Below are 12,745 nucleotides of genomic sequence, written 5' to 3' on the forward strand. Positions count from 1 at the left end.
TGTGGGTGGTGGCTGGCTGTGGCCTTATTCGGCTGACCTTGGCTGGGGCAACTTGGCTCTGTTCCATTATCCTTTAGCAGGCTAACCAAGCTAAGTTCTCCTGGAGATGGCAGAGGTGCAAGAGAACAAGTGGTGGAAGCATATGAGGCTTCTTGAACCCTAGACTCAGTATTGTACACTCTCACTTCTACCTAATTTTACTACCCAAAGCAGGTCAAATAGCTGAGCCTAAAGTCAGAATGGGAGGTACTACCAAGTTAAATGGAAGGAGTAAGGATACAGGGAGGGATGAAGAATGGGGACCCTTTTTGCAGGCTACTATTCTTGGAAAGAGACCATAATTTAATTTTAGCAGTCAGGTCCCCAAGCCTAGCTCACAGAACTCCAGAACTTTGAAGGAGGATGTTGAGAGCCTTCTGCAAGGGGAGAGTGTTACTCCTTGCTTCTGCCTCACGAGGCAGTGATGTGGTGAGCCTTTCTCCCATAATAGAAATGTGTCCTAAGCAATATCTTTAGGCCAGTCCATGGAAGGCTATTGGAGGAGATAGCATTGAAAACATTCTTTAGTGATTCTGTTCTGCTCTAAGGCTCCAAGGCTGGACAGGGAGGTAGCCTTCTAGTGTTCTTGATGCTATCTGCTGGGAGGAAGGTACAGATTTCAGCAGAGATAACCTCTGCTTGTTCTCACTGGAATGATCTGGCCCCTTACCCACAGCCCCCTTTTCTGGCTGGTCTACCTAGAATGAAGGAGTCCTTACCAAATTAACATCATCGTAACCACAGGAGGCTGTGGACTGAGTGTGTCGTTTCATGAGATAATGACAATGTAAGTTCTTCAGGGTTTAATTTTTAATTGTGAAACTGATCCAGATAAGTAACACACCTTTGCACGTTTCTCTGATTGGCAGTTTCTTATATAAGAATGTGCAGTTTTTTAGATCAGTGCTTCTCAAAGTTGAAAGTGCTTATAAATCACCAGTGGGTCTTGTTAAATGTGGACTCTGATTCAGTAGGTCCTTAGGGTGAATCCTGAGATTCTGCATTTCTAACAAGGTCCCAGTGAAAAGGTACCCCTGAGCCGTGGACCAGACTTTAAGGAGCAGGAGTTTAGAGTTAGCCCCTAGCTCGGGTCCACCTGTAAACATTTCTTTGAATTTGCCAGTGGTGGTAATTAAAAGATTTGAAGGCAGCAAACTCATTTTAAGGTCAAAAGTGATAAAATCACTATTCATTAGATTAGAAATAAAGGAAAGAGTTTTCTTAGCAAAACTGTGATGTTCACCTTTAAATGACGCTAGGCGACTGGGAAAAGTGCACAGCAGAAATTCCCAGGAATGCGGCTCTCCGGTGAGGGAAGAGAGGTTGAACAAAGGATGTGAGGTGTGCCAAAGCTATCATGGCTGACAAGGCAGCTCTATTATTTTTCATATTTCATTTGGGATTTGATTTGTATAAAGAGTTATGTCCTTCTGCTGATGTTTCCACATTCTGAATGAAGATGGTCTGAGATTTGTGCCAGTGGTTCCATAGGAACGTAATGTGCAGTGCCACGGTGCCCTTTCTGGGCTGTCCTGGGGCTGTTGTTGACGATGTATAAATAAGAACCTGTAGAAAATATTAAACCGGAACACTAGGAATCAAAAGCCAACTGTAGTGATCCCTTCAAACTGAGAGTCCAGGTCACCACAGATAAAGGATAGCTCAAGTTCAGTTAAATGAGGCGAAGGCAGGCGTGGATAGCCAGCAACGGTGGAGAGAAGATGGCTTTTAGATTTATATCCACCTGAGTTTGAATTCTTTCTCCACCACTTACCAGCTGTGTAGCCTTCGGCAAGTTAACCTCCATTGGTCTCATTTTTCATCATCTGTGAGATGGGTATAATAATATCTTCAAAACTGTCTTGTTTTAAATAAGATGGTATATGCAAGAAGCCAGTCCTCATGAGTGCATTTAAGATAAGATTTGATTTACATAATAGATGTTTTGCTAAATGCTTGTGTAAAGAGAGACTTTGCAGAATAAGTTACATAATAATAACGCTAGCAGTTTGTAAATGGTGGGAATGGGATCTGATGCCAACAGATCTGACTTCAGAGCCTGTACATATGACTCTGTCCTGCCCTCTGTGTGTCGCTCTCACTTAATGTTAACCACCCTCCCCCATTCTGAGCATGTGTTTTGTAAAGTAGAGTGAGTCCAACTGAAACACTAAGAAAGCAATCCAGGGCACAGAGGAGAGGCATGGGAGTGGAAGTCAGCCAGACATGTGGCTGAGCCCAGCTCTGCACCTGAACTCTATGACCTAGGGCAAGTTACTTAATTGAAATCATAGTTTTCACATCTGAAAAAAAAATGGGGAAAGAGATTTTACCACATACATTTGAGAATCAAATGAGATCATCAACATTATCCGGCTCACAGTAAATGTTCAATGATTATCATTATTATAGTGCCTTGGAATAAGCAATAATTTACTGGGACTGTTAATTTTCCTACTCAATTGTGGAAAATTTTAACATCATCTATTAACATAATTGTGGAGATTTATACAAAATAGAAAAATAGGTAGTACTTTCTCTCTCGTGTTTTAATAATAACGACACCTCAGCATCAGGCTGTTGAGCTGATTCGGTTTCTTTTGCAGACCATCCAATGGCTGAAATATGGTGCGAGGAAAGTGATATCATTTATGGTGAATTAGGAAAACCTCCAAAACTCTGTCTTCATGACACTGTTAATTGCCTAGTAAATCATCGTGGGAACTCAGAAGTGCCTGCCCAGGGACACAGCAGGACAGGATAAACATCCATATATTCCTGCTCGCTGCTGACTCCCGCATCTGGGGAGGAAGTGGAAAATCCATTTGCCATGTGCCAAAACATGGCTTGAGTTGGCTCGCATAGCCCAACTGGCCAAACTGTTTTTATCAATGGCATCATCCAAAAAAGTCAAAGGCAATTTGTTCAAACCTCAATGGTGATTTCATTCAGGGGTAAGGAGGCAGAAATGAAGTTTGAAATGTTTTCACACCCCAAGATCTGTTTCAGAGTGTCCCATCAGAGGAAACATAGGTTATCTTTCTTCCTATTTTCATTTAAGAAATAGCTGTACTTTAAGAACACCAAAATTCCCACGCATGATTTGTGAAGTTTATGGAGAGGAGCCATTTGTATCTAAATGACACAAATAAACATGTTAAAATGCATAAAGAAAATAGGAAAATTTGAAGTCAGACATTCATTTATTCTTTCATTTCACAAGTATTCTTAGGCCTCTGTGCCTCACTCAAGAAATGCAATGATGTTAACATTTTCTGAATACTTCTTGCATGCCTGATGTTCCCTTGGTAACTGGATATACATTACTGTATAATTTAGTCTTTACCAAATGCATGTCTGATTTGAACTATTATGACCCCATATTAATAGATGAGGCTAAAAGCAGTTGTAACTTAGGGGCATTCCCAGCATTGGCTCCCAGTGTTGGCCCTGGGAAGGGTAACACTCACCTGATCCCAGAGGCCAAGCCCTACCTACCACCCTGTGCTACCTTTCAGGACAGACTGCCTTCCTGGAATGCTCAGTCCAGTAGGGGAGATACACTGAGTGGGGCTATAATGGGAACACGCAGGTATGAGGCACTTAACCTGGATTCCAGGGCCATATAAGGTCCCTGGAGAAAGTGACATCTAAATAGAAACTGATGCATAAGTGGGAGCTGGTGGGATGTACGACAAAAGAAGGAGCAGAAGGGAAGGCAGGAAGTTCATGACTTGGACGTGAGTGATCACATGGTCTGTTGGCGGAACTGATCTATGAATCAGAATGGCTGGAACTGAGAGCTAAGGATGCAGGCCTGGAGGAGGATGAGTCTGAAGAGCTGGTGTTGTGGAACAAGTGGGGAGGTCTTGAGTTTGTGTCTCAACTTTCACACTTATTCACTGTCAGGAAGCCTTGAGTAAGGGACTTAGTCACCTTTAACTCCATTTCCCACGTCAGTAGACGTGGATATCCTGTCTTCACGGGGCTGTTGTGAAACTATAGAAAATAATAATGGACGTAAAACTACGCTGTTACTCTTAGTCCTTATCTATCATTAAATTAAAGGAAACAACTGAAATTTTGCTCAATTATTTTTCGTCAATGAGAAACATCTTTGTTTATAATGTTTACTACCATCTATTCTCTTCTCCAGTCCTTAAGGCATAAGTGAGTTGTATTCTTAGTTAAATTCTGTCAACTAATTAGCCCATCCCAATGATCTTGAGCAAGTCATCTAACCTAGGCCTCAGCAATCTCATTTATAAAGTGAGGTGGTAGGCCTTTAAAGCCTTTTGAGGGCTAGCATTATACAACCGATGAGAGGTCTCTGGAGCCAAGTTACCTGGTTCAAATCCTGGCTGTCTCATGAAATTGCTGTGTAATCTTAGACAAGTTACTTAATCTCTCTGTACCTTAATTTCCTCATTTGTAAAATTAGAATAATTGTAGTTCCTATCTCATAGAGATAGTATGAAAATTAAATATATGTAAAGTGCTTAGAACAATGCCTGGCCCCTAGTAGGCACTATTAAAATGTGCTTATTTCTTTCATGATCCAGTTAGGTCATGTGACATCAGTCTATGTCAACACATTGTGTATGGGCTGGGCTCCTGGGTTCCAAAGTATAACATCAAGGCTGTGGACCCCTTCCTTAGTGCTCAGCAGAGAACAATCAACAGAGAGACATTAATGCAGGAGGTGGCAGGCTGGACAGCCAGTGGAACTCTGGGGTGACTGTGTTCCTACCTAGGAAAACAGGGAGCTTAAAAGGCACAAAGTCTCAAATAATAAAGAGCCACAGTGTGGGGAAAAAGAAAAGCCACAATGGAGTTGTGCCTAGTAGGGAATCTCAGTTCCTTTTCAGAACACAATGCTGAGGGAGAAATCCCACGGTCACCTAAACAATTTTCATACAAAGGGTCAGAAAATATAAACAAACCGCACAGAAAGGAGCAACAGCGTGACATGGTCAGAAAAACTCTCCCAGGAGCCCAGGAGCGCAGGGGCCCAGGGGCATGTCACAGGGAGCAAGAGCTGCCCACGTTAGAATTGCTGAATGCAGCACCTTGTCAGAGTGAGAGGGAGACCCCAAAAGTCCCCTCACACAGTCCCCTGCTTGCCTTCCCTATATGGCCGGTCCATTTGAGTACTGCTGAGAAGGCTGCCACTCATGTCCATATTACCAATGTCAGCACAACAGTGTGGCTGTTTATTTATATTTGGGAAGGATACTGACCTCTTCTAAGCACCTGGGGCCTTGGCATACATCATTTAATATTCCTAACAGTCTTTTAAGGTAAATATTTTTACTTCCACCTGACAGATGAGGAAACTGATGTTCAGAGGTGAAGTAACTCACTCAGAAGGACAGTAGTGGTAGAGGGTGGCCTCAAGCCCAGGGCTATCTTATCCCAGGGCTCACAGTGCCCTTTGATCTACACCATTCCCATCTGTGTTTGCCCCATGTCACTGTCTGCACCAAGGCATTTATGTAGGGGTCCTGGCAGGCCACTCTGCCTGGGTCAGTAGGCACAGAGGAAAACAAGCAGGCGAACCTAAAGCCCTGGTCCTTCTGAGTGTGGGTCAGAGGCAACTTCTGGCCTCCTGGGTTAGCTCTCTAAGCCAGCAGTGCACATGGCACTTGGTCAGCCTCTCTCAAGCCACCAGTCGGAAAGTCACAGATGAGACAAGAATGAAGGCTGACTCACCCACGGTCCTCAGCGAGAGTCTCTCTGGTCCTCAAGACTTGGTCCTAGGCTGAAACTCTATAAGAATTCAGACTTTAGGGCACAGAGTGTTTTGCTATTGGTCTCAAATTTAGGTGCATTCTGGTCAGAGAATTTGTTCTACAGGATATTGATTCTTGGTTATTCATGGAGATGTGATTTATGGCTTAACAGGGAAGCAATATGCTTGAAAATAACATGTATTCAGATAGCTGGGTACAAGGGTCCATGAATATCCAACAGACCTTTAATTGTGTTGTTTAAATCTATCTTTGTCCTTGGTATTTTTGGTCTGTTGGATGAATCAGTTTCTGAAAGTATCCATTATGCTTGTGGATTTGTCCGTTTCATCCTTTAATCCAGGCAGGTTTTTTTTCAGGGGTTTTAAAGCTCTGTTGTTAGATGCATATATGAGTTCAGGATCATTATATCTTCCCAGTGGATGGGTCCTTTTTATCATCATGTAAAGACCATCTTTATCCCTAAAATTTTATTTTGGCTTTAGAATAAGTTTTTCTTCTGATATACATATTGCAATATCAGCCTCTTTCAGTTGTTATTAGTCCAGTATATATTTTTCTATCCCTTTATTCTCAATCTTGTGTGTATGTCATTATGTTTAGCTCATGAAAAGAGCACATAGTTATATATATATTTTTAATTCATTCTGAAAGTCTCTAGCTTTTAACGTAGATTTGGCTTCTGCCATTTTGTTCTGTCTTTTCTGTGTTCCATGATTTGGGTTGTGGGGGGGTTTTCCCCCCTTCCTTTTATGTCTTCTGTTTAGTTTCATTCTCTCCTGCGCTCCAGCTGCAGAAGGAATTCTGTTTCTCTTTTTTTATTGGTGATCCGTACATTTTTTACGTTGACTTAAATTATATGTCAATTATACCTCAATAAAGCTGACATTAAAAAATTGGCTTAACTTCATAAAGCCTGAAGTTAATCCCCTCTTATTCTTGTAGTTGTGGCTTTCTGCAGGTTATGGTGTCAGTTAAAGGAATTCAGAAAATGTTGTGGCTGGAAGTACGTTAGAAGATTTTATTCACACATCTTGTCCAATAAACCAAGGAACTCAGGCAATGTGGTGTTCCAAGCCAGACACAGAGACAGAAGTTTCCAAAATGATCTTATAAGACAAATATACAGTGACTTCTCCAGTCTCCTCCTAGTACTGTTCAGTCCCATGACTATGCCAGTTCATATACAGATAATTAAAAGGTAGAAGGCAAGTATTGGATCCCATCTTTGACTTATTCTTCAATATTCCAATATTTACAGCATTAGTAATAAATATAGCATTGTGCTGATTCCGTTTGAGAAATGCTTGGGGAATTCTAAAGCAATGAGAATTATTTGGAGCCACAATAACCCAAAAGGACAAAGGGACAAGCCATTTGGCAAATGTCTGGCCATTCATATTCCTTTCCACTTTGAGGAAACTTGGTAGGGATTTGAAGAATGCTGGCAGATTCATACTTAATATAGTTTATAGTTAATATCAGGTCTTCATTTGGTAATAGATATTAATTGGCACAAAGTCCTCAGCACCCCCCAAAACAATTGCATGGAAAAATTGTGTATATGTATATTGTGTGTATATATATTTACCTTTTTACAGAGGAAGTGACCATTCCTTTCATCTGATTCTTCAGAAGGTATATAACCTCAAGAAAGGTTAAAACACCTTAGCTACCACTGTTTTTAATACGAAGACCAGCTGACTCCTGCCTATCGCCAGCCCTCATCTTCTAAAGTTCAAAGTTCAGTCGCTCTTGAAGAAAGCGTGCGATCTGATTTTTCTCATTTGTTTTCTCTCGCTCTTTTAAAGCTTCCTTCCTACCAGCTACACTAACTATGACTGTGGACAGGGGAGATAATGTGAACATATCTTTCAAAAAGGTGTTGATTAAAGAAGAGGATGCAGTGATTTACAAAAATGGTGAGTATGTGTTTTGTTTCCTTCCAGCACGATGGTGTGAGACATCAGATAGCACAAAACATATCGAGTTGTTATCCTATTGCAGTCTTCGGGACAGACGTTTGAAGCACAGCTCCTATGAGGCAGGCTAAGGCAATTCTGTGATAGAAGCTCTCCCAGGCAAGGTTTGTTGATTTAGTCCAATAAATTAAAGTGGAGAGTCATATACATACATGAATGTGCATATATTGTACATTTATGGATGTACAATATGAATTATGGATGTACCATAAAACCCCATCCTGATGTGATTTCTGCCATGTAAAATGTTTGGTTGTTTGATTGCAAGTTTAAGGAAATGACCAGAGCAAACCTGGGAGCCAATTGGCAGTAGTTCTGGGGGTCCAAGTGTGCAATCCAAATCTGTCTAGGGCCAACTACGGTTTGGCATCCCTTGGTGGCAGTTGTCTGGTTGAGCTGAAATATTTATGGGGATTATTCTGAGTTCTGTGGAGGGAGAGGGCTTCCAGATTGGAGTGATTCTAGGTATCTCCTGGTTAATCAATTAGTTGGCAGGGTTACCTGACATCTCCCACCAGCTTTGCCTGTTCAGCTCTCCCTGCAGAAGATAAGAACTCTAGCCTACCCTTGTTTCATGTGTTTCGTAGTGGGTCCCATAGACTAACCTATCTGCTCAGTCACCATAGCTTTCTTGACTGTTAGGAGAGCACCAAATAGCTCAGCCTTTTCATTCCTCAGCCACATCCAATATGCGAGAGCACATTTTCCATGTCAGGTCAGGGAAAGCTGATCGAGTGGAGGGACCAGACAAGGAAACAGGAGTGTTTGAGTGTGACCATTGTTCTCCGCTCTCCTCCCTTACCAGGTTCCTTCATCCATTCAGTGCCCCGGCACGAAGTACCTGATATTTTAGAAGTGCATCTGCCTCATGCCCAGCCCCAGGATGCTGGAGTGTACTCGGCCAGGTACATAGGAGGAAACCTCTTCACCTCGGCCTTCACCAGGCTGATAGTCCGGAGTAAGTGACTGAGAGCCCGCCATCTGTGATGGTATAGTTGTTAGGATTTTCAGTTGCAAGTAACAGAAACTGACTCTGGCTACTTAATCAAAAACCAGGGATTGGTTGGAAGTTTACTAAGGACTCTTAGAAAATTGATGGAAAAGCTGACAAGCAAGTTTCTAGAAAAGATAGGCTCCAAGGAAGATCTGGGGCTCAGCACTGTGGGAGAGAGGGTGGGCTTTCTCTCAAGGATGCTAACTTAGCTTCAGTGATGTTTCTTTGAATTCCAAATTTTGAATTCCCAGGAGAGAGAAGCAAATTGGCCTAACATATATTGCATATCTACTCGCCTAGACCAATGAGCTGTAAACAAGGATGGGGCCACATCCTACAGTGCAGGCAGTAGGACCTCACGCTTGAATAGCAGCATCATTCCTAGAAAAAGTGGGAATCACAGCGAGCTGGCGTCTCCCTGCCAGGTGTCTGCTACAGAGGGATGAGCTGGGCCTTCTGGGTTGGTCTAATATCTAGTCAAACATTTAGTCTGTAAATCCCACACTTTCCAGATCATTTAACTCTCTAATGTGATTTCTATTTTCAGGTTTGAAAAATACAAAAGTTAGAACTAGTGAAAACAATTTTTTCCCTTATCGTAACTATCAAAATGGAGACTTACTGTCACCAGTAGTTTTCACAAGAACTTGATGTACAAAAAATAAAAAATTTGCCCTGAATTTTCCCCAGCTATGCCAGGTAGTTATGATGTTGAATATTCAGGCCTTCGGGTCTAAGTAGTTGGATGCTCTGTCATTCCTCTAAAGGTTGTTATCTCTAACGCACGAAGAGTATTTATTTTGCTTTGCATTATATTCATTCATTCATTCATTCAACAAATATGTGTAGATTGTACCTCTGTGTCAGGCATTGTGTTGGTGTTGGGAATACAAGGATGATAAGATGAATCACTGTCCCTTGGGTAATTCCAAATCAGAACAGGTACATTTATAAATAGACAAACAGATATAGCGATATGACAGTACGATTATGAAAAGTGTGATTCATCTAGTTTGGGCGGATGAAATCCCCTTTTGTTCCACTGCACTCATGGAGAGTCTGAGTGGCAAGGATACAGTTTGCATTCATTTCATTTGGATAGTTTTTCTCCAGTCTGATACAGCACCAGCTGCCAGGGGTACTCAGAGTTGGGGCAAATGGCAGACTTTCCAGCAATATCAGAAACATCAGATGTTGATATATAGTAAAAGGTTTAAAGCTTTTTTTTAAATGTCAAAACAAAGTCGAGTCTACCTGACTTAGCGTAGACTCGAATTTAAAATTCACTTGAACTTTTAAGATAAAGCAAAAGACTTCAACACATTTCGATCTCCACGTTGTCTCTTTTCAGATTGCTGGGAGCACACGTTTATCATCTTTTGCTCTTAGGAGTATTTCAGTGGAACTGTCTGAGAAGCACAGCCAATATCTAAAATCACTCTAAGAAAGTTTGAGTCGGGCCACAGTCATCCCATTTAAAAGTATTTTTCCCCAGTGTGTCCTCTTTGATGTTTAGTAAGGAATGAGGTAGAACTGAAGGCATTTGTCCATTCCCCATAACTGTAGGGTGTCTTTCCAGGATGAGTTGAAGCCTAGGAATAGTCAGTACTTAAAGCTGTGTGTTAAAAATCACACTGGTTGTATTTATAGAATCGATATCCTTCCCAATGCACATTCTCTTCCTGACAAAAGATTTCTCACAAGCACAAAGTTTATAGGACATCTCTCTGTATTTCATGAATGTATGGTTTCCTAAAATACAAAACCACAAGGCTTTTGAAGAAAATACCAGAAGCCTAATTACATACTTGTTGCTTATCAACAAACTCTTTCCCCGATTTCTCCATCCCCAAGAAATCACCCCAATTATTCTCTCAAGGTTTATTCTTTTCTCCTTCCTAGGATTAGGAGTGAGGCTGGGACAGGTCCACAGATAGGTACAGGCTGAGAGACATAGTTTAATGTAACATGCAGCCCATTCTCATCTCCTGTGTCTGCCATCATTAGTTTTCAACGTGTGCCAATAACCTGGGGTCTGGTTCTCAAGAAATTACTCATTGTGCAGAAGCATTTTTCCCTGTATATGTAAATATTAGCTTTTAGACATTCTGTAGCTCTATCTTGTATGTGGAAGCCTGTAAAAAAGGGTCTGTGTTGACAGTCTTCCTGATTATTTTAGAGAAAATACTGATAACCAGGGGTTCTTGCCAAAGAAATTACGAGGTTACATCAGCTGTAGGCACAGGTCCAAACTTACCACTGTGAGACTAACGTTCAGGGACAAAGACACTACTTCCTTTCAGGAGAGAAACTGAATTAAATTCCTGGCCACAACGGTCACCCCAACCCCACTGGGTTTGCCTTATATTGGAAGGTATCCATGGACTAATTGACAATCTAAAATTGCCAAGTGCTGGAGAGAAGTAGCTGGGAAATATGACTCCAGAAGCATTCTACCATCCTTCTCCTTGAGGTTTTGTGTATCTTGTTTCACTTCTTATATGTTTTCTACCTGAAAAGTAGGTGGATGTGGCCGCTGCTGCTGCCCTTTTTAGCTGTATCCCTTCTCCACATACTCTAGACCAGAGGTTCTCGCATTCTCTGTATCAGCATCCTCTGGGAAGCCTTGTTTCATGCCCTCTTCCATCCCCGAGACAGGAATAGTACTCCTTGTCTTTGTTTCTATCGTTATTTTCTGTTGGTGTATCTGTTTCACATGTTAGCTTTCAGAGAGCAGAGGTTGTGTTAGATTTACTTTATTCGCCGGTGTCCGCTAAAATGGCTGACACGTTGCAGGTGCTCCGTAAAGGTTTGTTGAATAAATGTGCTCCACTCACCACAGCCTTGTCTTCCTTCACAAAAGGATGTGAAGCTCAGAAGTGGGGACCGGAATGTAACCGTGTCTGCACCGCCTGTATGAACAACGCTGTCTGCCATGAAGATACTGGAGAATGCATTTGCCCTCCTGGGTTTATGGGGAGAACATGTGAGAAGGGTAAGTCAAGAGTTCTCGATGAGTAAGTCGTGGATTTAAAAGGCCATCATTGTTGGATTTAGAATTTTAGATCTGGACAAAGTTGGGAATGGAAGCTAAATGGCCACTGCTAGGCCGTATGGTACCTTTGTGTGAATTAGAAAAAGATGCTCTTTCCTAAAGGTTCTTTATTGCCAACTACTGGAAAGTTGTAATAAGTATATAAATCTATGATGTGTGTGATATGAATGTCACCCCCTAGGTTTGTGCAGTACGCAACCTGTACAACTGTGGGTGGTGGCTCTGATGTCCTCTCTGTGGGGCAGTTTCATTATCTGTAAAATAGGCCATAAGGGGGTGTTCACCCTGCCCATGCCACAGCTGAGACTGGATAATTTTCCATGTTCTTCCACCTAGGAGAGATCCTTTAAAAGAAGAATCATGCATGACAAGGACTTGCCTATTTCACTCTGAATCATCTTTTTCTCCCCTCAAAGCTTGTGGACTGCACACGTTTGGCAGAACTTGTAAAGAAAGGTGTAGTGGACCAGAGGGATGCAAGTCCTACGTGTTCTGTCTCCCAGACCCCTACGGGTGTTCCTGTGCCACAGGCTGGAAGGGTCTGCAGTGCAATGAAGGTATGCACCAATCATACTCTCCAGCAGAAAAAGTTCTAGCAGGTGTCCCAAGGAGCTCCAGCTGGCTGCCAATCATCGTGTGGGGTATACCTGGACTGCTCAGTCAGCCATCCGTCCCTGAGCCACAGGGCTTTGAATCACAGATGTTTTCATCCGAAGTTACTTATGCCTTTACATTAGACTCTGGGCCTCATAGAAATTGCTTCTCATACACATCACCTGGGAATCTTATTAAAACACAGATTCTGATTCCATAGGTCTGGACCGGGGCCTGGGGTTCTGCATCTCTAACAACCTCCCAGGTGGTGCTGATGCTCTTGGGTTCAGAGCACACTTTGAATTGGAAGGTCACAGAAGACTTGTTTTTT

At 42.1% G+C, this 12,745-nt stretch overlaps 1 protein-coding gene across 2 annotated transcripts in view; it reads left to right on the forward strand.

Moving 5' to 3' along the window:
• The window catches only part of TEK (TEK receptor tyrosine kinase), a 103,951-nt gene that overhangs the window by 47,416 nt on the left and 43,790 nt on the right, over positions 1–12,745 (forward strand). For both annotated transcript variants that reach the window (XM_046664773.1, XM_046664774.1), the window contains exons 3-6: positions 7,601–7,711; positions 8,577–8,729; positions 11,629–11,760; positions 12,237–12,377. In XM_046664773.1, coding sequence (XP_046520729.1) covers positions 7,601–7,711; positions 8,577–8,729; positions 11,629–11,760; positions 12,237–12,377 — 537 coding nt within the window. The remainder of the gene's footprint in view (positions 1–7,600; positions 7,712–8,576; positions 8,730–11,628; positions 11,761–12,236; positions 12,378–12,745) is intronic.

The sequence above is a fragment of the Equus quagga genome, chromosome 6 (assembly GCF_021613505.1).
Source record: "Equus quagga isolate Etosha38 chromosome 6, UCLA_HA_Equagga_1.0, whole genome shotgun sequence".
NCBI lineage: Eukaryota > Metazoa > Chordata > Mammalia > Perissodactyla > Equidae > Equus > Equus quagga.